At 51.2% G+C, this 24,459-nt stretch overlaps 1 protein-coding gene across 1 annotated transcript in view; it reads right to left on the bottom strand.

Annotated features, from left to right (window-relative positions):
- Positions 1 to 9: 9 nt before the first annotated feature.
- Positions 10 to 24,459, bottom strand: part of DLEC1 (DLEC1 cilia and flagella associated protein) — a gene marked incomplete at its 5' end in the record, with an annotated part of 91,786 nt that continues 67,336 nt past the window's right edge. The window contains 19 exons of the mRNA XM_082848453.1: positions 10 to 212; positions 297 to 420; positions 639 to 792; positions 1,564 to 1,725; positions 2,679 to 2,897; positions 3,090 to 3,174; positions 3,369 to 3,463; positions 3,571 to 3,696; positions 3,815 to 3,925; positions 4,010 to 4,206; positions 6,586 to 6,656; positions 7,190 to 7,308; positions 8,543 to 8,694; positions 9,157 to 9,227; positions 10,016 to 10,207; positions 10,944 to 11,074; positions 12,054 to 12,164; positions 12,610 to 12,763; positions 23,731 to 23,870. Of these exons, the coding sequence (XP_082704579.1) occupies positions 95 to 212; positions 297 to 420; positions 639 to 792; positions 1,564 to 1,725; positions 2,679 to 2,897; positions 3,090 to 3,174; positions 3,369 to 3,463; positions 3,571 to 3,696; positions 3,815 to 3,925; positions 4,010 to 4,206; positions 6,586 to 6,656; positions 7,190 to 7,308; positions 8,543 to 8,694; positions 9,157 to 9,227; positions 10,016 to 10,207; positions 10,944 to 11,074; positions 12,054 to 12,164; positions 12,610 to 12,763; positions 23,731 to 23,870 (2,532 nt within the window). The 3' untranslated portion in view covers positions 10 to 94. The remainder of the gene's footprint in view (positions 213 to 296; positions 421 to 638; positions 793 to 1,563; positions 1,726 to 2,678; positions 2,898 to 3,089; positions 3,175 to 3,368; positions 3,464 to 3,570; positions 3,697 to 3,814; positions 3,926 to 4,009; positions 4,207 to 6,585; positions 6,657 to 7,189; positions 7,309 to 8,542; positions 8,695 to 9,156; positions 9,228 to 10,015; positions 10,208 to 10,943; positions 11,075 to 12,053; positions 12,165 to 12,609; positions 12,764 to 23,730; positions 23,871 to 24,459) is intronic.

Genomic DNA, 24,459 nt, shown 5'->3' on the forward strand with positions numbered 1-24,459 from the left:
GTCCTCCAGTAGGTGCCTTTGCCCAGTAAACCTGCTCCATAGCTCTGGGCCGTGTTTATTTCCAGTATTGGGGGTTGAGGGCAGAGGCTCAGAGCTAGTAGGGTGATGCATATCTCTCGTCATACGAGCCTCGGCCCCGGAGCCGCAGGGTGCCGGATTTCTCACCGAGCACGCCTTCCACCACCAGCGTGGACTCGTACAGCTCACAGCTCCTGTGGGGAGCAGGGGCGGAGATGAGTTGGGGGCCCTGGGCCAGGGCTCCAGAGGCAGCGCCAGCAAGGCTGGGAGGGCCGTACCTGGCGGTGAAGGAAACCTGGAGGGGGACGGAGGTGGGGGGCGCATTGACCGGTCGTGCCTCCAGCAGCCCGCTGCTTGGGGAGACCCTGAAGGCAACAGGGTCCTTGTCTGGCTCCTGCTGGCCTGCGTGAGGGGAAGGGGACATGCAGGAGCGCAGCCAGCTCCACACTCGGCCCCCTGCCCGCATCTTGGGGGTGCGCCTCTGCTCCTGCCCACGTCTGCAGGAATTCTCAGGTGGGCCCAACCCTGGGGAGCCAGCCTGCAGGGACAGGGCACGCAGGCCCCTTCTTGGGGGTCTCGGCCCAGCTGCACGGGGGAGCAGGGAGGAGGGCATGGCACACCTGTCAACACGGCCCAGTAGCTCCGGGAGCCGCTCAGGTTCATCAGGTAGACCTCCCGGACGCGGCCCTGGTTCACGAAGCAGGTCCCGAAGTCCACCCAGCTGGTGGAGAGCTGCAGCTCGGGCACGGCCACGACGGCCCGCAGGGGCACCACCTTGCGGGGGACAGAACCTTTAACTTGGTGGGGACTGGGTGACCTTACCCACTCCCACTGGGCTCTGACCCAGGGACACAGGGGCCCTGCCGACCCCAAGTAACTGCAGCTTCTGAGGGACGTACAGGCAGCACCACAGCTGGTGGAAGGGGGCCAGCGCTGTCATCTAAAGCCGGGGAATGCTGGTGGGATTCTGGGCAGGAAAAGGGCCAGGAAGGCGCCATCTGCTCCCCTCTGACTCCCCTGCCACCCCTGCCCTGGATCCAGCTCTGTGGTTTCTGCTCCCTGGTCGGGCCGCCCTACTGCCTTCCTCTCCCCTCTCATCTAGCCCTCTGCTCCCCTTGGGCCCTGGGCCATCTAACCTTTTCCCTTGGCCTCTCCAACTCAGGGCAGGAGGGGCTGTGGTGTGGAGCTGTCACAGTCCACAGAACCAGAACGAGGCCCGTGGTATTCTCACCTGGTGCTCGCAGTCCCGCACGAGCCCAGGAGGCGTCCCTCAGCTGCTCAGTCCCCACCCATCAGGCCATTCCCTTGGCCTGGTTTCCCTTCTCTCTCTCTTAAACAGCATGCAGGCTTCGCATGCCACCTCCTCCTCCAGGAAGCCTTCCCTGATTTTGCACCCTACAGCACCCCACCTCGCTCTGAGCTCCTAAGACAGGTAAGGATGGATGACCCTCATCTCCCCACGTGCCAGGCCTCTTCCAGGGCAGACAACTGGGGTTTGTCCTCCTCTGACCCCACCTGAACACACGAGGCAGGCCTGGGACTCACCTGAGTGGTCTGGTTGCTGTATTCCAGAAGCAGATTCTGAGTGAAGACCATCTTTTTCTCTCCACTCGCGCTCTGCTGAATGTCCACTCCAGACAACATCTGGTCAGCCGGGAGCTTCTGATAGGAGAGCAGCTCCAGGGAGAGGGAAAAGGACACATTCACCTGAGCAGATGTGGACAAGCCGTCACCTCAGACTGCTGGAGGTGGGCGGCAGCCTCCCCGCCCAGAGCTCCATCCTTCCCTCCTGCGGACCCTGCCTGGTGCACTCACTCCTCACCCTGTGCCCTGTTCCCCGCCCAACAGCTGTCAGTACCGGGGACAGGGCTGAGCGGCCCTCGGGAGCTGAGAGGCCGGAGGATTGGGCGGCTCCACTCGCGTGACCAGGGCTGCGGGCAGGCCCGTAGGCCCAAGTCAGGCCTGTGTCTTTGTTCTGGGGGCAGTGAGGAGCCCCTGCCGGGTTTTAAGCAGAGGATGTGCAGTCAGCTTTGCCTTCCTCAGGGGCCACCCTGGAGGCTGTGGGGAGGGGGCTGGGGGAGCATGAGTGGGTATCTGGGGTCCAGGGTGTAACTTGGGCCTAACAGGATGGGGCTTGTACACGGGGCTCCCCAACCCAGGTCTGTGGACCCAGATCCACAGATTCATCAAAGGCACCTGTTAGGGAAACGTGTTCCTGGGCCTCAGCCCAGATCTTCTCATCTCTGGCAGTGGGGCCTGGGGAACTGTGTTTCTGGTGTGCCTTATGTTTATGGAAAGATGGTGATGAAACCCTGCGTGAGGGCACACAAGAAGGGGGGGTCTGTGCTGCGTGGAGGTGCTCGCAGGACCAGGACACTGGTGGAGGGGACTCGCGAGTGTCCACACTGATAGGTCTGGGCGTTCCTGCGCGTGGAGGGCCCATGCGGAGGGGTTTGCTGGACATGGTGCGTGTGATGGGTGTCCACCCCTGAGCGCACAGCGCACGGCGGGGCCAAGCGTGTGGTTCGTGTGTGGACACCACTGTCTGTGTCTATGTCCCGACCTGGAGGGTGCTGCATGCGCAAACGTGAGAGGAAGGTGAGCCCCAGCCCAGGTGAGTGTGCCCACTGTAGGCAGGGACCACAGAAGCTCCCACTGACCAGCATGTTCTCCTGTGGGTAGAGTACCAGCTGCTTGCCGGCTGCTGCTGTCCCCTCCTTGCGCTCCTGCTTCCAGCTGGGGCTGGGAGCCCTGTGGCTGCGGCTCACTCCATCTTGAGAAACAGAGAAGGGCCTGGAGACCAGGAGCCGGAAGTAGTGTGGGATGTCCGTGGTGTTGGTCAGCTTCAGGTGCTGGGTGGTCACCAGCTCACTCAGCACCTGGGCGGCCACAGAGGTCGGGGAGGGGACTCAATTCTGCCCTCCGGAACCTCTGACTCGGGTGGGGGGTGGGGGGTCCCGGGGGAGGGGACCCGGACTGTCAGGCCTGTGCCCCACAGGGGGCCGCGGGAGACGTCTGAGGACCAGGTAGCTCGGGAGGGCCGGTTGGGGGGGGGGGTGCAGCACACTCACCCCAGCACAGCGCTGCTCGGGGATGAGGTCGCTGGCCTGGTGCCAGAACACCATGCTGCCGCCGGAGTCCAGCTCCACGCTCAGCCTGCCAGCGACAGGCACGGCTGGGCTTCTGGGGCCCAGCTGACCCTGGCCGGCCTTTCCCTGGGCTCACCCGCCAGCTTCTCCCTCCCGTCCCCATCCTCTTGCTCCCAGGACCCTGTCTGGTCCCCAGCAGTGCCAGGGAAGGCTGACCCCCACAGCGGGCCGCAGGGAGGCCAGGCAGCCCAGCCGACTCACTGCGCGGGCCTCACGTAGCCTTGCAGGTGCAGCCTCACGGGTCCCACAGCCGAGCCCGGCAGGCGGCGCCTCCTCCCCGGAAGCTCCCTCTCCACCTGCCGAGCACAAGCCCGATCACGGGCGCCCGAGCTGAGCAGGCAGCGGGCGAGCTGCCCCAGGGAGAGGCAGTGGTGGGGGCCCTCCCCAGGCCAGGAGCGCTCACCTCGTCATCCAAGCTCATGGAGCCCAGGGCGGAGCCAGTACACTCCACCTTGTGCAGGACGTCGGGGCCCAGGACCACGGGTGTGAAGGAGATGCGGATGGTGCTGCTGCCCCCTGCGGGGACCACCTGGCAGACACACACAGCAGCCTCAGCGCCGCCTGTCCCTCCCGGCCAGGGGGACACCCCCCCCCGGCCCCCCCGACCCCCACCCCCGCCCAGAGCTCCCGGCCCCACCCCAACTCACCACCTGCTTGGGGCTGATGGAGAACAGCTCGTCAGAGGGCACCCCCTCACGTCCCTGCAGGGTGACCGAGATGATTTCCTGGGAGGCGCCGGCACTGGAGCCGCCCTCAGCCTGTGGTCCAGGAGTCGCTGAGGCTCACGCAGGCTCGAGGCCCACTGGCCACAGCCCGGCAGCCCTCCCGCCACCCCTGCTCACAGACTGGGCAGCTTCACGGCTGGACTTGGACACGTCAGAGGGACTTGGGGACCAGAAGGAGCTGCTGGTCTCAGGGCACAGGAGGCCGTTCCCAGCTTGGTCCCGCAGCGGGAAGGGTGGCCCATAGGACACCAGCAGCTCCAGCAGCCGGTCCTCCCTGGCCTCTGGAACGTAGGTCTCCCAGTCCAGGCGGATGTCTGGGGCAGACATGGGGGAGAGAGGCGAGGGATAAGGAAGGAGCAGACTCTTCCCTGGGCCCCCCCCGACTCCCTGCAGCCCCCGGAGGCTGCCGGGTCTCCCACACTCAGGGTGGAGGGGGCCTGGCTCCCCAATGTCACTTGCAGGCAATTCTTGTTTTAGGAGAGTCTACAGGCTTATGCCATCAGCTCCATCAGCCCTTGCCCTCTGGATCACAAGACCAGGTTTCATGTCCAGATGCAGAAATCCGGCTCCCTGTGTGCTCTCCCCACACCTTCCTTTCCTTCTGGCCTTTTTGCTGACCCCTGGGCCCTTCACTCCCCGTGTCCCCTGCCTCCTCCCCTCCTCCATCCTTTAGCGCCTGCCTGCTTTCACTTCCTTCCCCAGCCAGGCGAGTCTCTGGGGGCTGCCACTGGCAACTGTCTGGCCAGGATTCTCATCTCTCTTTGCCCCCATCTTTGTACCCACTGGGCAAAAACCTAACCCTGGGGGAACGGAACCGACCATCTAGGCCCCAGTGAGCAAGTCCCCCGCGTTCTAAACAATGTGCCACTCCCATAACTATGTCCCCAACCCAAACGGTGCCCACTCTGCCCATCACTGTTTCCTGCTCAGCCGTCCCTGCCTACCTGCACCACGACACTGTCTTCCCTGGTCTCCTCTGGCACTCAGTGGGTGGTCCCACCTCACCTCCCAGAAAAAAGTCCTGCCCGGAGCCCCCCATCTATCTGCATCTACCCCATCCCTACACCCCTCTTCTCAGGGGCCGGATGTGTCCCATCTCCCCTCTCTCCTGGCTGCTTCCCCACAGCACTTAAACAAGCTTCCCTCTGCCAGACCTTTCCAGTACCACCTCTCCTCTCCACAGCAAGCTTGGAGGACAAACAATCCATGAGCGCCTCCCCCCACTCCCAGCTCACCTCGGATTCATGGCTCGCCCCTGGGGAATGAATGCCTGGTGAAGACATGCCCACGCGTGGTCCCTGAACTTGTAGTCCCTAGGGTTACTACCTGGTATCTGCCTCTTTCACGCACGGAATCACTCTCACCAAGGCCACCAGTGGCTTCCATACTCTCAAGTGCAGAGGACAATCTCACTTTCAGGTACGGAGAAATGTGCGTGTGATGATGAGCCCCAAGGAAGCAACGGTAACCAGGAAAGTAGAAGAGAAATCCCAAATCAAACAAAGGGAAAACAGAAGTCACCAAAAGCAAAACGAAGAAAGTAGAAAAATAACAGTGAAACAAATCATAAAATAAGAAGAAATACATAGATTAGGTTTTCTAAAGCTCAGCGCTCGGCTGTTTGTTTACAAAGAAACACACATCAAAGTCATAAAAGGTGAAAACAGAGGGATGGGCAAAGACATACCAGGCAAATGCCAGTATACAACCAGCGGGAGCAATGCTGCTCTTCGGCGAGGTGGGATTTAAGCACTGAAGGGGCCAAAGAGGAAGGTTACAGGGTGATAAGAGGCCTCGTTAGCTGTCAAGTGCATCTAACAATACAGAAGCTAAAAACATACAGCAAAACTACAAACGCCAGAAGAACTTGATTAAGATATGATTAGAGTGGTCCAATGCACCCCAAATGCACAGATCCAGTGGACAAAAACAAGCAAGGTCACAGAGTGGCCATTCTCTTCCCCCAACAGGATGTTCCCTTGAGTCCCCGAGGAGCTTAAAAACTACAGTGCCCAGGCCCTGCCACTAGAGACTGTGGTTCACTTGGTCTGGGGTGGCCCACCCAGCTTCAAGGTGCTTTAAATAATCCCCAGGAGACTCTGGTTCTCAGCTGGCCCTGGCTCTTCCTGTGGCCCATACGCTCCCTCAGGCCCAGCTGGGTCACTCTCCTCCTGGCCTCAGCCTGATGGCCCTTGACACAGACCCCCAGCACTCTGGCCGCCCCCATAGTTGCACTCAGTGCACTCTACGCTGGCAGCCCATGGTCGCGTCCGTCCTGCCCATCAGGCACAGCCCCTGCTGTCCTGTTGCCCCTGTATCCCCAGCTCCTTGCACAGCACCTGGCAAATAGCTCAGGGGCTGCTGGCTGAAGGGAAGAGAAAAGGTGTCCCGTACAAGTGCCTGTCCCTATGCAAAGTGAACCCAACCAGGGGAGGGCATCTGTGGCCCATGGACACTGGGAGACCCCAGGCAAGGATAAGTCCTGTCTTCTCGGGTGGAAGTGGCTCTGACAACCCAAGACTGGCTTGGCCGGTCCTGACCTTGGCCCTTGGGGGCCTCCCTCCATACCCCAGCCCACTTGGCTCCAGGTCGTGGGCCATCAGCTTCCCCCACCCCAATCTTCCCTCCCAGCCTGGCCCACCACACGGCAGAGCCTGCAGCAAGAGTCCCGATTTCTCTCGCAAGCATCTCACCACAGGGGCTGGAATTACTCAGGCGAAGGATCCGGGTGACTGTGTCTCCTCCAGAGACCTGGGTGCCGAACCTGGAGACAGGAGACGAGGGTCAGCAGGGCCACAGCCAGCACACACCCCGCAGGCCAGCTCTCCTGAGAGAGGAGGGCCGGGGCTCAGGCAGGCAGGAGGCCCCATAGCGGTCTGTCTTCGGCCCAGAGTAACCGAGCCCCAGGGCTGGAGGCCCTCCCCACGCGGTGCCCGGTGAACCATGACCCAGGACTGCTCACCAGTAAGCCCCACCCACTCTGCAACCGCACTGACCAACCACACAGACCCCAACGCAGTTGGAGTGAGGGGTCCCAAGTCCGGCCCTGACCTCGGACCACAAGTGACTACTCGGTACTTCTGTCCCCGCAAAGCCCTCGGAGATGTGCAGATCACGGCTGTGCCCCCTGAGGCCTCTCTCCTCTGGGGTAGCCCTGGCTTGGGGCTTTCGAGCTGGGTGGCACCAAGTGGCCCTGGGCCAGCGGGACAGCAACGAGCTGGCGTGGGCAGCCCGGGGTGGAGGCCAGAGGGTTTCGAGGGTTAGAGCAGGAGGCGGGCGGGGGCGAGGCAGGGATACCTGACAACAGGCTCCTTCTGGATCTGGTCAGTGGTGTAGTGGGTGGTCCTGTGGAAGCTGATGGGGCAGCCCACCACCGCCATGTGCACCGGGATGACCGCTGGAGGCAGGTCTCCCACCTACAAAAACAGCAGTCATGCGTTGCTCTCGTCACCGGCTCCTACCACAACCCCTGGCTCCCCATCCCCTCCGTTCGAGGCCCTCCCTCCTCCAGCCAGCCCAGGGTCCCCAAAGCTTGGTCGCAACTGGGCGGGGACTCATTCCCCCCTGTCTGACACTCACCCCAGACCCCCCCAAAGGCCTGGCCTCCCAGCCCCCGCTTCCCTGTCCTGCTCTCCCACCCAGCCCTGCGTGCGACTGCACGGATCTCCCAGCTTGAGGGGGGTCTTTGGCCTCTTATGGCCCCTTTGATTAAATTTCTTTATCTTTTAAATGGAAATAACTTTATTATTTTTCTCTGCGAATAAAAAGCGATAAATGTCTTTTTTTAATTTAAAATAGAATGTATTTCACCCATGATCCTACCCCACCCCCCAGCACGACTCACTGTTAACATTTCAGTGTACCACTGTCTAGACAGACTTGTGTGCATAAAACACAGATATAAATGAGGAGCATTCTGGGCATGCTTTATTTTGGTAATCTCTTTTCTCTTCACAACATATGATAATTTTACTAATGAAGGTTTACAGCATCATTTAACGGGCTGTCTGGAATTCCACTGCATGGGTGTAGCCTAATGTTTTCATCCACTCCTCTCCTGATGGACATGGATGTTTACACCGTTTGCTTTTTTCTCCCCCCTCTATTACAAACAACGCTGAGAAGAAAAGGAAGCCTGGTGTGAATTTATTTGTTCCCTGTGTCCACTTCTTTCCTTGGGGCAACCTTAACTGTGTGTCCCCAGCGCCCTGCAGAAGTGCCTCTGAAGGGCGGCACACATTTCCCAGCCGGCCTCGCCGTGCACCTGAGTATCTTTCCCCTGCATCTTCACTGACAACTTTTGAACCTTGCTAATCTCACAAAGACTAGTATTTCAGTGGTTTAACCCTCACTTCTTTGGTTACCAGTGCTGGTGACATGTTTCACGTTCACTGGCCGTCTCTCTTTGTCATTCTTGAGTTGCCTATTCAAACCCTTTGCCTATTTGGGATGCTTTTGCCCCCCCCTTATTGTTAGTTAAGAAACGCTTTGTATATTAAGGTGATCAACTCTTTGTCATTGGGCACAGCACAATTTAAAGCAAATATCTACCATAACTAACCCACCCAATTTACTAAATAGTTCAAGAAAATCTTCTGTGCAATAACTCAGTAGCCTAGGATCGGGGACACGTTTACTTTGTTTACTTACTGTGCAGATGAGGCTGTCCCAGTACTCGCCCCACATGTTCGCACAGGCTGTGAGGTCAATGGCAAGCTGTTGGTGGGCCCCCAGCACGCCCTGGGAGAGGTGGGGAAGGAAGGCAGCTCCTTTCCCGTGGGACAGCATGCTTTCCATAAACTCTGCAGGAGAACCAGGAATGGGGATTCAGGCCCCAGGGCAGGAAAGAGGTCCAAACCCTCAAGCGTCAGCAAAGCACTGAACCAGACCAGCCAACCTACAGCCTCTCCTTGGTCTGGCTAAACAGACCCTCCTCCTGGGAGCCTGGGGCCCAGCATCCAGCTTCTCTCACCTCCCACAAGGGCCGAGCCTCAGCCCTCCCTTCTGAGCCACCACCCCTCCCAAACCGAAGCCAGGCCCTGTGCACAAGCCGTACGCCCTGGCAAGGGCATGGCCTCGTTTAAAAGGGGGGGCGCTGTCAGGTGGAGGGCCACGGCCATCTCAGGGACCTTGCTAGAAAAGACGCTGAGAAGTGGTCTCTGGTCAGGGTCCCCTCCTGCAGCAACTGGCCCACCTCCTTGGAAGGCCACGCAAAACGCCGCTCTGGCCAGGCCTGGGCTCAGCGCATGCCCTGGGACTCTTACCCAGCTGCTCTCGCTTGGCCAAGAGCTCCCGCATCCGAGCCATCTTCAGCAGGGCAGGAGGCATGTCGGGGCTTGACAAGACGGGACATGGAAATCACATCAAGCCACCCGGGCCCTTCCCCAGACCTGAGCCACCTCCCCTGGCAACCAGCATCCCCCCAGGTGCCCAGCGGAGGAAGGTGGCCCTGCCTGCTCCTCCCAGGGGAGAGCTGGTCAGGCCTCCTCTTCACCTCTGTCTGTGGTCTTTGCTCGCGCTGCACCCCTACCACCCAAAGCATCCCAGCTGCAGGCCGCCTGCCAGCCCCAGGGATTGCCTCCCAACAAACTCAGGAGGGCTCCAGGGCAGGGACCCCGATCCCCAGGCTCTGCACCTTGGTGACCCCTGGATGCAAACCCAGCCCAGACTCCCCAACCCTCGTCCAGCCTTCTGCAAAAGGCCATTTCCACTCTTTCCTGCTGACATCTGTCCTGCACTGAACACATGCTAACTTTCTGCAATGGGCAAGTTAATGGCTCAGGAGCTGTTCCTGGTGCCCTGCAACACCAGCAGTCGGTGGTTTTGAAGCTCCCACTCCCACTCCCCCACTCCCACCCCCACCTTAGGAGCTTTGGTGGCGAGGCGTCTGCAGCGGGGTGCTGGTAAACTTAGCCAGCCTCTCGGTGTAAATACTTTCACTGCAGTTGATTCCGAGCTACAGCTTTGCAGCGTGCCTCACTGTATCTCTGCGCACAGTTCCCTCCACCTACAATAACTTCTCCCTCGTCCGCGGGCCCCAGTACCACCTGGCCTGTCCGAAGCCCTCCACCTCAGCAGGCCACATCCTCCCCAGAAGCCGCCTCTGAAAGAAACCAGACTTACAGGCTGGGTTTTTGGCGCAGGCTGTTTGCAGGGCTCCCGAAGTACTCAAACTTGAGGGTAAAAGGGGTCTGTATCGGGGAACAGTTGGTCAGGATGAGCTGGCGATTCACGCGGGTCCGCAGCGGCACTGCTGAGCCGAAGTCCAGGTGGAGCCTCTCCGGGTGGCCTGGCCACAGCTCTGCACTGGTAACACTGCCCCGAGCCCACGAGCACCCGGTTACACGCCACCCTTGGCCCTGCCCAGCGAACCACCTGGGGTGGGGGCGCCAGAGCTGCCCGGAAACCAGGCTGCATCCTCCAAGCCCTCATTAAGCTGCCACCCCAGGGCTTCCCTGATGGTACAGTGGTTGAGAATCTGCCTGCCAATGCAGGGGACACAGGTTCAGGCCCTGGTCTGGGAAGATCCCACGTGCCGCAGAGCAGCTGGGCCCGTGAGCCACAATTACTGAGCCTGTGCGTGCGATGAAGAGTGGCCCCCGCTTGCCACAACTAGAGAAAGCCCTTGCACAGAAACGAAGACCCAACACAGCCATAAATAAATAAATAAATTAAAAAAAAAAAAAAGCTGCCACCCCACAGAGACTCCCACCTCGCCCACCTGTGATGCCAAGAGAGGCCTCAAACTCCCCAGGCTCTCCCTGTCTGGGGCAGACCGGCCTGTCTCCCGGTCGCCAGGCCTCATGTGGGAAAGCCCAAGGTACCCACAGCCCCGTCCCCTGCCGTCTCCCCGCCTGAACACCACGCCTCCGGTGTGTGGGGAAAGACCACAGAGAAGGCGGTGATGGGCTAGGCGGGGCTGTCCCCAGAGAGTCTGTGAGGGGCCTTTTCCCGGCCGCGGGAATCACGGGGAGGAGGCTGGTACCACCTCAAGGCCGGTCCTTTTAACGGCTGCCTCAGCCCCCAGGCCTCGGGCCTGCCCTGGGCTCACCTGCTGTCGCTGTCCTCTGTAGAGATGGCGATGGCCACCTGCAGTCCCCGGGGTTTCCCGGAAATGCCCAGAACCAGTGGCTCCTTCACGCCCAACACGTTACAAGGGAGGGCCAGGTCCATCAACTCGTCCTATAAGGAAGCCCACCGGGGGTACATCACTCAGGTAAAGCCCAGGGCTTGGCCTCAGCAGAGGGGCCTCAGATGGGCTCCCACAGCACAGGAGGCTGCTTGGGGCGGGGCGGGTGCTCAACCCAAAGGTCTTGTCCAGGCTCATCTCTGTGGAAGGGCTCCCGGACCCTTCAGTGGGTCACTATGCCCAGACCCGGCCTGTCAGCCCACCCCTGCCCCCCATCGGAGGCCTGGCCCCTTCCTCAGGGCTCCTGGCTGTGAGTCTGCCCCAAATACCTGGGCAGCCCCACGTGAAGGAGACCCCTCCAAGCGGACCTCTGGAGAAGCCGCACATTTATCCTGATGAAGCTGCTACCATAGAAATCAAGCCCTTTCTGCGTGAGGTCTGCTCTGTGCCAGGCTGGGCCCGGCCGTCACCCTCGAGCTCAGGCTCAGCTGTGTAAGAAAGCCCACCGGCCACATGTTCGCCAGAGAGGACTGGGACCTGGGGCTGCTAGTCCCTGCGAGGAAGAAGTTTCCTTCCCCACAAGAACCACAAACAGAGAGCCGGCAACCACCCAAGTACTGAGCACATTCGGCCCAATGGCCTTCCTGTGGGCTGCACCCAGGAGAAGCTGTGTCCTTCTTGGGAGGAACCTGGGTGCCGCTCAGACTCCCCTGCAGCACCCAACACAGGGCCCGCCGTGGGCAGCAGCTCTGTTCAGCATCTCCAGGCAGCTGGAAAGCTGGGCCCACCTGCTCCAAAGAGAATGGCCTGGCGAGGGCTAAAGGTGGTGCCCAAGGGTGTCAGGGCACATCCAGGCCCTGTGTCCCTAGACAGCAGGCCCAGTGGGAGTGGGGACCCCAGACCCAAATGCAAGAAGTCTCGTCCCCACTGACGCGGCCCAGGAGAGGGGTCTGGGGTGGACCTCCTGGCCGGCACAGAGGCAGGCAGCCGGGGGAGCTTCCTGGGCATGCAGGCCCCTGAGCCCTCACTCGCCTGGGTATGAGCAGTCAACTCTAGGCTGAACTGGCGCTCCTCACGGGGGCCCAGCGTGCCACGTCTCGGGGAGACTTTTGCTGTGCAGAAGCTTGCTTGGAGCCCCAGGAGCTGGCAGACACATGGGTGGGGTCACGTGCTGGGCTTCCAGGATGGACCCGGGGTCCAGACAGAGGGCTCAGCACCGCCGCATACTCTGGGGAGGCTGGCGGACTGGGGGCCCCCAGCAAGACCAGCAGGGTGGGGTGCTCCTGAGTGGGGATAAACCACAGGTCCCTCTCCTCTCCTCTCCCACCACAGATTAACCTCATCCCTGTCAGGGGTTCTCTGGACTAAAGCCACCCTGGGAGGCCCAGGGTGATGGGGAACAGGGACAGCTGGCTCTGATGCACAGGGACGTGGCCCCATCTGCCGTGGCACGTGGGGCAGGCAGCAGAGTCAGCTCCAGGGGCAATAATCTGTTCTGGGAGGTGTCTGGGGGACAATGTCCCCCTCCACACAGGCCTCTGGGGCTGAGGGTTGCAGGCCTAGGGCCCGACAGTGTGGGCTCACCCACCTTGCCCCAGTGGAACTGGGTGGGCAGGAGTGTGCCATTGATGAGTGTGACAGGCGTCTTGGTGGGCACGCCCACGTAGAGGTTGGTGACCTCCACCTGGCTGCTCTGCAGGTACACGTAGGGCTCCTGCACCTCGGCATACACAGGCAGGTGGCTGGAACACAAGGAAATAAAAGGCATACTCAACAGAAAGGAAGAATTAAAACTCCTCCCTATGTGCAGGTGACACGATGGTCCACGTAGAAAATCCCAGGGAATCAATTTTTTTTTTAAATCTTAGAACTAATGAGTGAGTCAGCAAAGTGACAGGGTAAAAATCAACACATAAAAATCAATCACTTTTTTTTTTCTTTTTGGCTGTGACAGGAGGCCTGTGGGATTTTTAGTTCCCTGACCAGGGATCAAACCCGGGCCCTCAGCAGTAACGCACAGAGTCCTAACCACTGGACCGCCAGGGAACTCCAAAATCAATCACATTTTTACAGGCTAACAAAGAATGTGTAGAAACAGAAGTTAAAAATATAATACCATTTATAATTGCTCGAAAAATTGAAATACTTTGGTAAGTATCTAATAAAACACATATAGAATTTGTGTGCTGAAAACTACAAAAACACCAATGAAAGAAATCAAAGATGACTATAAATAGAGAGGCATAAATCATGTTCATGCATTTAAAAACTCAACACACATGTCAATTCTTCCCAAATTGATCTATTAAGTTTAACACAATTGTTATCAAACTCTTAGCCAGGATTTTTGTAGATATAGACAAGCTTATTATAACATTTATATAGAAAGATAAAGGACACAGACTAAAACAATTTTTAAAAAGAATAAAGTGGGAAATTACTGGATGTTAAGACTTACTATACAGCTACAGCAATCAAGTTAGTGTGTTACTGGTGGAGGGATGTATACAACAGATCAATGGAACAATGCAGAAAACCTAGAAACAGACCCACACAAATATGTCTGAGGGTATTTTTTTCCTTATATAAGGAACGGGGATAACATGCATTTTGCTTTTAACTTTTTATTTTGAAATACTGTAGATTCACATGCAGCTGTAACAAAAAAAAATACAAAGGGATCCAATATACTCTTCACCCAATTTCCCAATAGTAACATCTCACCTAACTATAGCACAATGTCACAAGCAGGAGACCAAGACGGATACAATCCAGCAATCTTATTCAGACCCCATCAGGTTTACGTGGACTCGTTTGTATGTATTTACTTCTACGCAATTTTATCACATGCAGATACGCATGACACCACCACAGTCAAGACACAGAACGGTTCCATTACAAGGATGTCTCATGCTATCTTCTTTTTTTTTAACCTCCTCCCCACCCCCATTTTTTTTTTTTTGGCCATAAATTTCTGAGTGCTGTTCACTTTGTTCAATAATTAAGGATTTTTCCAAAAGAGAAAAAAACCTTTACCATCTTGGCCAGCTTGGCAATCTTCAAGAATATCAAGGAAGAAAAGACTTGTCCCCATAAAGAGCTGTAAAATACATTTGAAAATGAGGTTTAATTGCAGTTATCATGCTATCTTTTTATAGCCACAGAACGAGACTGAGATAGGTCATAGATTCAAAAGCCAAACAAAAGATAGAGATTGGCAAAATGTATTTAAAAAAATGATCCCACTGTATACTGTCTGCAAGAGACACCTTAGATTCAAAGACACAAATATGCCGAAAGAAAAAGGATGGAAAAATATACTGCAAACAGTACCCAAAAGAGAGCTATTGTAGCTATTTTAATGTGAGATGAAATAGACTTTAGGACAAAAATTGTTACTAGAGACAAAGAAGGGTATTTTATAATTATAAAAAGATCAATCCATCAGGAAGACATCACAATTATAAATACACATGTCTAACAACAGTGTTACAAAATACATGAAGCAAAAAACGACAGGACTGAAGGGAGAAACTGACAATTCCAAAATAATGATTAGAGATTTCAATACCTCATTTTAAATAGTGGACAGAACAACTAAGCAGAAGATGAACAGGAAATAGAAGACTTAACACTATAAACCAAACAGACCTCTATATAACACTCTATCCAGCAACAGCAAAATGTTTCCTATGTGTACATGGAATATTCTCTAGAACAGACCATAAGATAGCTCATACAACAAGCCTCAGATTTAAAAGGCTGAAATTATACAAAGTATGTTCTCCAACAACAAGAGAATCAAATTAAAAATCAACAACAGAAAATAATTTGGGAAACAAAAATACGTGTAAATTAAACAACACACTCCTAAATAAACAATAGGTCAAATAAGAAATAAAATTTTTGGTTGAATATGCAAAAATTAGTGAAAAACACCACATTAATTTTAAAAAGGACAAAAATGGCATGATTATTTCAAAAGACGCTGAAAAAACATTCAATGAAACATTCAATGAAACGTTCTTTCATGAGAAAAACAATCAGCAAACTAGGAATAGAAGGGAACTTCCACAACCTGATAAAGGACATCTACAAAAAGCCTACAGCTAATATACTTAAAGGTGAAAGACAATGTTTTCCTTTTAAGATCAGAAACAAGGCAAGGACATCCAACCTTGCCACTTTCATTCAACACTGTACTGGAGTATCATTAGGTCCATTAGGCAGGAAATAGAAAGGAAAGGCATCCAGATTGGAAAGGAAGATGTAGGGACTTACCTCGTGGCTCAGTGGTTAAGAATCTGCCTGCCAATGCAGGGGACATGGGTTCGAGCCCTGGTCCGGGAAGATCCCACATGCTACACAGCAACTAAGCCCATGCACCACAACTACTGAGCCTGTGCTCTAGAGTCCGCAAGCCACAACTGCTGAGCCTGCACACCACAACTACTGAAGCCCATGCGCCCTAGAGCCCATGCTCCACAACAAGAGAAGCCACCGCAATGAGAAGCCCACGCACCACAACGAAGAGTAGCCCCCGCTCGCCACAACTAGAGAAAGCCCATGCACAGCAACGAACACCCAACACAGCCAAAAAATAAATAAATAAATAAAAATTTTAAAGGAAAAAAACGGAAAGGAGGATGTAAAATTATCTCTAAATGCAGACGACATGATCTTCTATTTAGAAAACTATTGGAAGTAATGTGTTCAGCAAGGTTGTAGGATACAAGGTCAATATACAAAAAACTATTTGTATTTCTACACATTAACAATGAATAATAATAAAATGTGATTAAGAAAAGTCCATTTCCAAAAGCATCAAAAATGATACAATACTTAGGAATAAATTTAACAAAAAAAGCACAAGACTTGTACACTGAAAACCTCACTGAAAGAAATGAAAAGACCTAAATAAATGGAAAGACATTTCATGTTCAAGAATGGGAAGACTTAATATTGTCAGGATGGCAATACTCCCCAAACTGATTGGCAGATTCAACACACTCCCTATTAAAATCCCAGCTGCCTCTTTGCAGAAAGTGATAAGCTGGTCCTAAAATTCATACAGAAATTCAAAGAACCCAGAATAGCCAAAACAATCTTGAGAAAGAAAAACAAAGTTGGAGAATTCATACTTCCTGATTTCAAAACTTACTATAAAGCCACATTAATCAAAACAGTGTTGATATGGCATAAGAACAGACCTATAGATCAATGGAACAGAACTGACAGTCCATAAGTAAACTCTCATGTTTACAGTCAACTGATTTTTGACAAAGGGTGCCAAGACAATGCAATGGATAAAGAAAAGTCTTTTTAAGAAACCGTACTGAGACAACTGATTATCTAGTTGGAAAAGAATGAACCTGGATTCTTTTCTCACACCATACACAAAAACTAACTCAAAACGGATCAGAGACCTAAGAATAAGAACTAAAACTATAAAACTCTCAGAAGAAAACATGTGAGTAAATATTTGTGACATTAGGCAATGGTTTCTTAGATATAACACCAAAAGCATGAGCAACAAAAGAGAAAAATACATAAACTGGAATTCACCAAAATTTAAAACTTTTGTGCTTCAGAGTATACATACCATCAAGAAAGTAAAAGGACAATTCTCAGAGTGGGAGAAAATATTTGAAAATCATATACCTAATAATAGACATGTATCAAGAATATATATAAAGAACAACACTTCCATTTCAAAAAAAAAAAGGAACACTTGCATCTCAATAATAAAAAGACAAATAACCTTATTTTTTTTAAACGGGCACAGAATTCAAGAGATAGTTCTCCAAAGAGGATCTACAGATAACCAAGAAGCATATGAAAGATGCTAAACATCATTTGCCGTCAGGAAAACTCAAATCAAATCCTCAGTGAAATATCACTTCACACACACCAGGATGAGTACCATTGAACGACAGATTGTAACAAGTGTTGTTGAGGAAGAGGAGAAATAGGAGAGCAGGGTGGAGAAGGATGGAGAGTGGGTCCCGACTGGCAACTATTATATTTGCCCCATATATCATTATTATAATAAGATACACTATGTTAACATTATGCATAATTTGTGAAAATTTTTAAATAAAGTAAATATAATGCTATCCCAATGAGAAAAAAATTAAAAGAAAGGCTGTAATCAGATTAACTGATAAAACAGTGGAGAACAAAACTATTACTTAAGACCCCTGGAGAAGGCCAAGCAGAGATTCCGTAACAGTGGAGTGAGAGGCATCACAAGGCAGAGTGGGCTGTGGGGAAAGAGCAGGGGAGGTAACTAAAGGAGCGCTGGGAGATTATCCTGGAGGGTTCAGCTATACTGGCTCCCAGAGCTCAGGCATCACACAGAAGACTGGTAAATCCTGCAGCAGGATTTACCCGACCCGCAGCGAAGAATGTGGGCGTGGCCCTGAAGAGAGGTCACAGCAGATCCTGCAGGAACACTGGGCTTCTCAACTGTCTCTGAGGGAAAACGACCAAAAAGATCCTATTTATGAAGGAAGGAAGGGACTGATTCGTGTAGCTGGCCAGTGTGGGTTTCCTCAACTGTTTGTCTTGGGCTGTTTTCCCCAAAGGCCCCTTCCTTTATGGGATTCAGGAAGCTGTCTGCTCTGAGGGTACTCACACACACTCACACACACTCAGTCCTGGGAGGAGGACTCCATCCACACCTACACCCACATACTCAGAGGAAACTGACACCACCGGCTCCTTATGCAAATCAACTTCCTCCTTCAGAACAGGAATGGGCAGCCAAGGATTATTAGATGTAGAAAGAAACCCAAAAAGCGAAGAAAGATTCCAAACCAGAATCTGAGGAAACTAAAATTAGTTTCCTCGGGGTAATCTGAGAGGCTGTTGCATCCATAAGACAATAACAGATGACTACAGAAAAGGAACAATTCATAAAAAAAAAAAAAAAAAAAAGCTTGAAATTGAAAAGCATGATTGCTAAAACAAGGGTATCCACCAGAGACTTAATTAGTGACCTGCAGGGCCAAGGGCATATCCCTGAGTGAGGAGAAAAACCCCAAGAGATGGAAAATATGAGGAAAATGGTTAAACTCATGCAGTATAGATCCAGCAGGTTTGTGGTGGACTGTGGTAGCTATTGTTTTTACTGTCCAGCAAGCTTTCCCACCTGCCTCTTCTAGAGCTGGATCCTTGCCCCCTGCCACGGGGAGGTAGGGCCTGTGAGGGGAGGTGACCAAAGAGATCCATTCAGAGTGTATCTCTGGAGAAAGCTGATTTCATTTTTCACAGAGGTTATTAAGCTGGGAGTGTGTGAGCCTGGAACTCTAAGTGGCCCCCTTCCCTGGGGCATTGTGGCCAAGGGCCCCTGCCAATAGGGGAGAGAAAGGCCAACAAAGAGAGAGAAGCAGAGTTGAAGGATGGGGTGGGTGCAGGAGAGGGAAGGAGGGCAGACAATGAGAGAGAATTAGAAGACCAGACAAAGGAAGAGGCTGGAGCCCTGGATTCAGTAGGGCAGGAATGCCCGGGTACATGAGCCAACGGTTCCCCCTTTTTGCCTAAATTGATGTGTTTCCCTCACTTGCAACTGTAAACATTCTGATTAATACAAGGTCCTTTAAGAAGAAAGAACAGAGATAAGAAGAGAAAGGAAATAAGCAGAGACTGAATAAAAGCTATTCATTCTGCCTGAGGAGAAGACAGACTTAACCCTCTTATTTAAGGACTATGAAGAACCATGCAATTACCGGTGGCTTTGAAAAGACTCATACTTAGACCCATAACGTTAGCTGTAGAAGAGCACATTTGAATGAGACATTGCTGGTACTTTCCCCCCTGTTGCTGGTCCAAGTACCCAAAGTCTGAGAATATCTGTCACTGTGACAGTCTGGGGTGATGGGCGTCTCATACCCTGGAGGTGGAAGTATAAAATGGCACATTCTCTTTGGAGGATAATTCAAGTAGTCATGAAGATTTAAAGTGAGCAGTTAAAGTTTTTATAACAAAATACGTGCAGAAATGACTACAAAACAAATATACAGTTTAAAGAATAATAATAAAAAGAACAACTGTGTACCACCCCCGCCTAGCTTAAGAAACAAAATGTTACCATCAGTCAACTTAAGAAAATGAATATTATGCTTCAAAATAGTTTGAGAAGGGCTGGGGGGAGAAATGGATGAGGCATGTGGATGAAGCAGTATTTGTCGTGATTTGATAATTACTGAAAGTAGATGATGGATACACAGGGGTTCATTATACTATACTATTTTTATATACGTAAGAAATTTTCCATGAGAAAGGAAGGAAGGAAGGAAAGTAGGGAGTGAGAGAGGGAATATCACTAATAACCTTTGAAATCTCCAGTGTGTTCCTCCCAGAATACAACGGTATTCGCTCATTTAAAAATGCCATGTATACACTCAACTAATATTTGACAAGAGAGCCAAGAATACCCTAAACAGGGACTTCCCTGGTGGCGCAGTGGTTAAGAATCTGCCTGCCAATGCAGGGTACACGGGTTCGAGCCCTGGTCCGGGAAGATCCCACATGCCATGGAGCAACTAAGCCTGTGTGCCACAACTACTGAGCCTGTGCTCTAGAGCCCATGAGCCACAACTACTGAGCCCACATGCCTAGAGCCTGTGCTCCGCAACAAGAGAAGCCACTGCAATAAGAAGCCCGCGTACTGCAACAAAGAGTAGCCCCCGCACGCCACAACTAGAGAAAGCCTGCATGCAGCAACGAAGACCCAACGCAACCAAAAATAAATAAATAAATAAATAAATTTGTTAAAAAATTAAAAAAAAAAAGAATACCCTAAACAGACATTTCTCCTAAGAAGACATACAGATGGCCAATGGGCACGTGAAAAGATGCTCAACATCACTAATTATTAGAGAAATGCTAATGAGAACTACAATGAGGTATCACCTCATATCAGTCAGAATGACCGTCATCAAAAAGTCTACAAATAATAAATGCTAGAGAGGTTGTGGAGAAAAGGGAACCTTCCTACACTGTTGGTAGGAATGTAAATTGGTTCAACCGTTTTGGAGAACTGTACAGAGCTTCCTTAAAAAACTAAAAATAGCATTAAAATATGATCCTACAATCTCATTCCTGGGCATATATCCAGAGAAAAATCATAATTCAAAAAGATACATGCACCCTGATGTTCACTGCAGCGCTATTTACAATAGCCAAGTCATGGAAGCAACCAAAATGTACATCAACAGATGAATGGATAAAGAAGATGTGGTACATATACACAATGAAATAATACTCAGTCATAAAAAAGTGAATGAAATAATGCCATTTGCAGCAACATGAATGGCCCTAGAGAGTTCTTTTTTTTTTTTTTTTTCATTTTTGGCTGCGCTGCACTGCTTGTGGGATATTAGTTCCCCAACCAGGGGCTGAACCCGGGCCCCAGCAGTGAAAGCGCCAAGTCCCAACCACTGGACTGCCAGGGAATGCCCAAGATTATCATATTAAGTGAAGTAAGTCAGACAGAGAAAGACAAATATCATATGATATCACTTATATGTGGAATCTAAAAAAAAGGATACAAATAAAGTTATTTACAAAGCAGACACAGACTCACAGACATAGAAAACAAACTTATGGTTACCAAAGGGGATAGTGGCGCAGGGGTGGAGAGAGATAAATTAGGAGTTTGGGATTAACATATACACACTACTATATATAAAACAGGTAAACAACAAGAACCTACTGTACAGCACAGGAAACTATAGGCAATAACTTGTAATAACATATAATGGAAAAGAATCTGAAAAAGAATATATTATGTGTATGTATAACTGAATCACTTTGCTGTGCACTTGAAACTAACACAACATTGTAAATTAACTATACTTCAATTTTTAAAAAATGAACACCTGGGAAAATGTCCTGGGAAAGGACAGTCTCTTCAACAAATGGTGTTGGGAAAACTGGGTAACCACATGTAGAAAAATGAAATTGAACCCCTATCGTACACCACTCACAAAAATTACCTTGAAATGGCTCGAAGTCATAAACATAAGATCTGATACTATAAAACACCTAGAAGAAAACACAGGGAAGAAGCTCCTCAACATCAGTCTTGGGGATGCTTTTTTGGATTTGACACCAAAAGTACAAAAAACAATAAGAGCAAAAATAAACAAGTGAGAGGGACTTCCCTGGTGGCCCAGTGGTTAAGACTCCATGCTCCCAATGCAGGGGGCCCAGGTTCAATCCCTGGTCGGGGAACTGAGATCCCACATACCACAACTAAGCCTGCGTGCTGCCAACTACTGAGCCCGTGCTCTAGAGCCCTCCCACCACAACTAGAGAAGCCTGCACGCCGCAACCAGAGAAGCCAGTGCGCTGCAACGAAGACCCAGCACAGCCAAAATAAAATAATTAAAAAAAAAAAATAAGTGAGACTACATCAAACTAAAAAGCTTCTGCAAAGCAAAAGAAGCAATGAACAAAGTGAAAAGACAACCTACCAAATGGGAGAAAGTATTTGCACACTGTGGACAAAGAATGCTGCCTGCCATTTCAGTAAACAAAGGATGTTGCAACCATCAAGCCAGCAGTTACTGCACCTGCCTCCACCAGTGCACCCTGAGGGGAATTCAGGATGGAGAGAGACAGGGTACCAGCCATACATAGTTAAGATGCATATTAAAGGAATGATTTCAATAAGCCCAGAATCTTGCATCTTCCCATACACAGAAAAGCACTAAAATCATTAACTTGAGATGTCTGTTTCTTGTGATTAGCAGTAATCTTTTGATGTTCCCCTGTATGTTGTTTTTGTTTTGTTTTGTTTTGTTTTGTTTCAGCAAAAACTCCCATATATTCTGGCTCCTCCCTTACCTCAGAGCTAGCTGAGAGGCTGTTTTCTGGACTATAGTCCTCAGTAAGGTCCCAGAATAAAACATAATTCTCAACTTTTAGGTTGTGCTTTTTTCTTTTCAGTCAGCAATAACACATATCTGATAAGGGGTTAATATCCAAAATATATAAAGAACTCATACAACTCAACAGCAAAAAGCCAAACAAATCAAATTAAAAAATGGGCAGAGGAACTAGACATTTTTCCAAAGAAGACATCCAAATGGCCAATAGGTGCACGAAGAGATGCTCAGCAACACTAATCATCAGGGAAATGCAAATCAAAACCACAATGAGGGGCTTCCCTGGTGGCGCAGTGGTTGGGAGTCCGCCTGCCGATGCAGGGGACACGGGTTCGTGCCCCGGTCCGGGAAGATCCCACATGCCGCGGAGTGGCTGGGCCCGTGAGCCATGGCCGCTGAGCCTGCGCGTCCGGAGCCTGTGCTCCGCAACAGGAGAGGCCACAGCAGCGAGAGGCCCGCGTACCGCGAAAAAAAAAAAAAAAAACACAACGAGATATCACCTCACACCTGTCAGAGCAGCTATCTTCAAGAAGACAAAAGATGACAAGTGTTGGTGAGGATGTGGAGAAAAGGGAACCCTTGTACACCATTGGTAGGAATATAAATTGGTTCAGCCACCACAGAAGAAGTATGAAGGTTCCTCAAAATATTAAAAAGAGAACTACCACCTGACCCAGCAATTCCACTTCTGGGTATATATCCAAAGGAAGTGAAAACAGGATATCAAAGAGATATTTGCACCCCCATGTTTACGGTATTATTCACAACAGCCAAGGTATGGAGCACCCTAACTGTCTGTCAACAGACTGATGGATGAAGACGATGTGGTATATGCATACAATGGAACACTACTCAGCCATGAGAAAGAAGGAAATCCTGCCATTTGCGACAACATGGATGGACCTTGAGAACATTACGCCAAGTGAGATAAGTCAGACAGAGACAAATACTGTAATATCTCACTTATATGCAGAATCTAAAAAAGCCAAGTTCGTGGAAACAGAGAGTAGGATGGTGGTTACCAGGGGCTGGGGGTGCCCAGCACCTGGAAAGATGCTGTTTAAGGGTACAAACTTGCAACTAGTAGGTGAATGGGTCCTGCAGATCTAATGTGAAGTATGGTGCTTATGGATACCAATACTGTATTATATACATCAAATCTGCTGGGAGACTTGATTATTCCCACCACAAAAATGAAATGATAATTAGGTGAAGTGATGGAGGTGTAAGCTAACGCTACAATGGAAATCATGCTGCAATATATAAATGAATCAGGTCAGTATGCTGTACAACTTAAAACTTAGTGACATGTCAACTGCATTTCAATAAAAGAGAAAATCTGCCACAGTTATTTTGCATCCATTCTCCTGTTGATGAACGTCAGCTGTTTCCAGTTTTTCACTGTCATGAACAGTCCAGCTATGAGCCTTCCAGCATGAGCACACGGCTCCCACTGCACACGTGTAAGTCTGGGATTATATCCAGAAGGACTGATGCTGGACCAAGGGTATTGTTACCCTTATTAGGTAACAATAAAGTGTTGTCCAAAGTGGTTGCATTAATGTATATTCCTTTCGCATATATACACTAGAAGGATATATATACCCCATAATATTACTAGTGAGTGATCTCCAGGTAATAGATTATGGATCATTTTCTTTTCTGTAATTTCCAAACTTCATAGAATAAACACATATCAAGACCTTTAAATTCTGAAACGTCTATAGACAAATACGTAACTACACACAATATAAATAAATATGCCACGAATATGCAAAGAGTGTGTCGTACTGGCTCCCTCCCCACCCCCTTACCTGCAGGTCCCGTTTACCACCTCCAGCTTCAGGACAGTCTGCAGACACTGGCAGTGCCGGGCCTCCAACGTGATGCTCACTCTGCACTCCCCCAGCGGCTGAACTTGGCCACTGGACGGCTCGATGACGAAGGGAGACACCTGATGGGGAGAAGGACGAGGAGTGGGGACACATGGAACTGCAGAACTGGGTGCTGGCCATGAACAACCAGGGTTGCCCCCAAGCTGCCCCCACCCCCTCCCCCGAGCGCTTCTAGGATGCGGAAGGAGGCAAGCGGGTGGGGGAACACAGCCGAGCAAGAGCTCAGAACGAAGAGGATGAAAACTGAGTCTCCAAGGAAAGGAGGTGGAAGGCAGAGGGAGTCGCCCTCGGCGTGGTGGCTCTGAGAGGTCTGCCCGCCCTGCTGCGCAGGCGCGCGTCAGGAACTGTCGGCTTCAAGTAAGGAAAGCCACCAAGCCCCCAAACTAGGGGACAAGCTTCCATGTGGCCACAGATTTGCCCTTTGCACCTGTAACTGTGCCTTCCTGGTACAGACCCCTCCCCATAGCCTCTGCTGTAGCTCCTCTCTGAAGCACCGAGATGACAGTATCCGCTGCACGTTTCCTAAGCTGTTTTACAGACGCTAAAACCACCACCAAATGGAAGAAATTAACTACTTGATGACCATGAGCACGTAGTCGCCGGACCTACCGGAGCCTGAGGATTGATAACGTGAACCCCTGTGACACT

Source organism: Leucopleurus acutus (assembly GCF_964270905.1).
Source record: "Leucopleurus acutus genome assembly, chromosome: 10".
Classification (NCBI taxonomy): domain Eukaryota; kingdom Metazoa; phylum Chordata; class Mammalia; order Artiodactyla; family Delphinidae; genus Leucopleurus; species Leucopleurus acutus.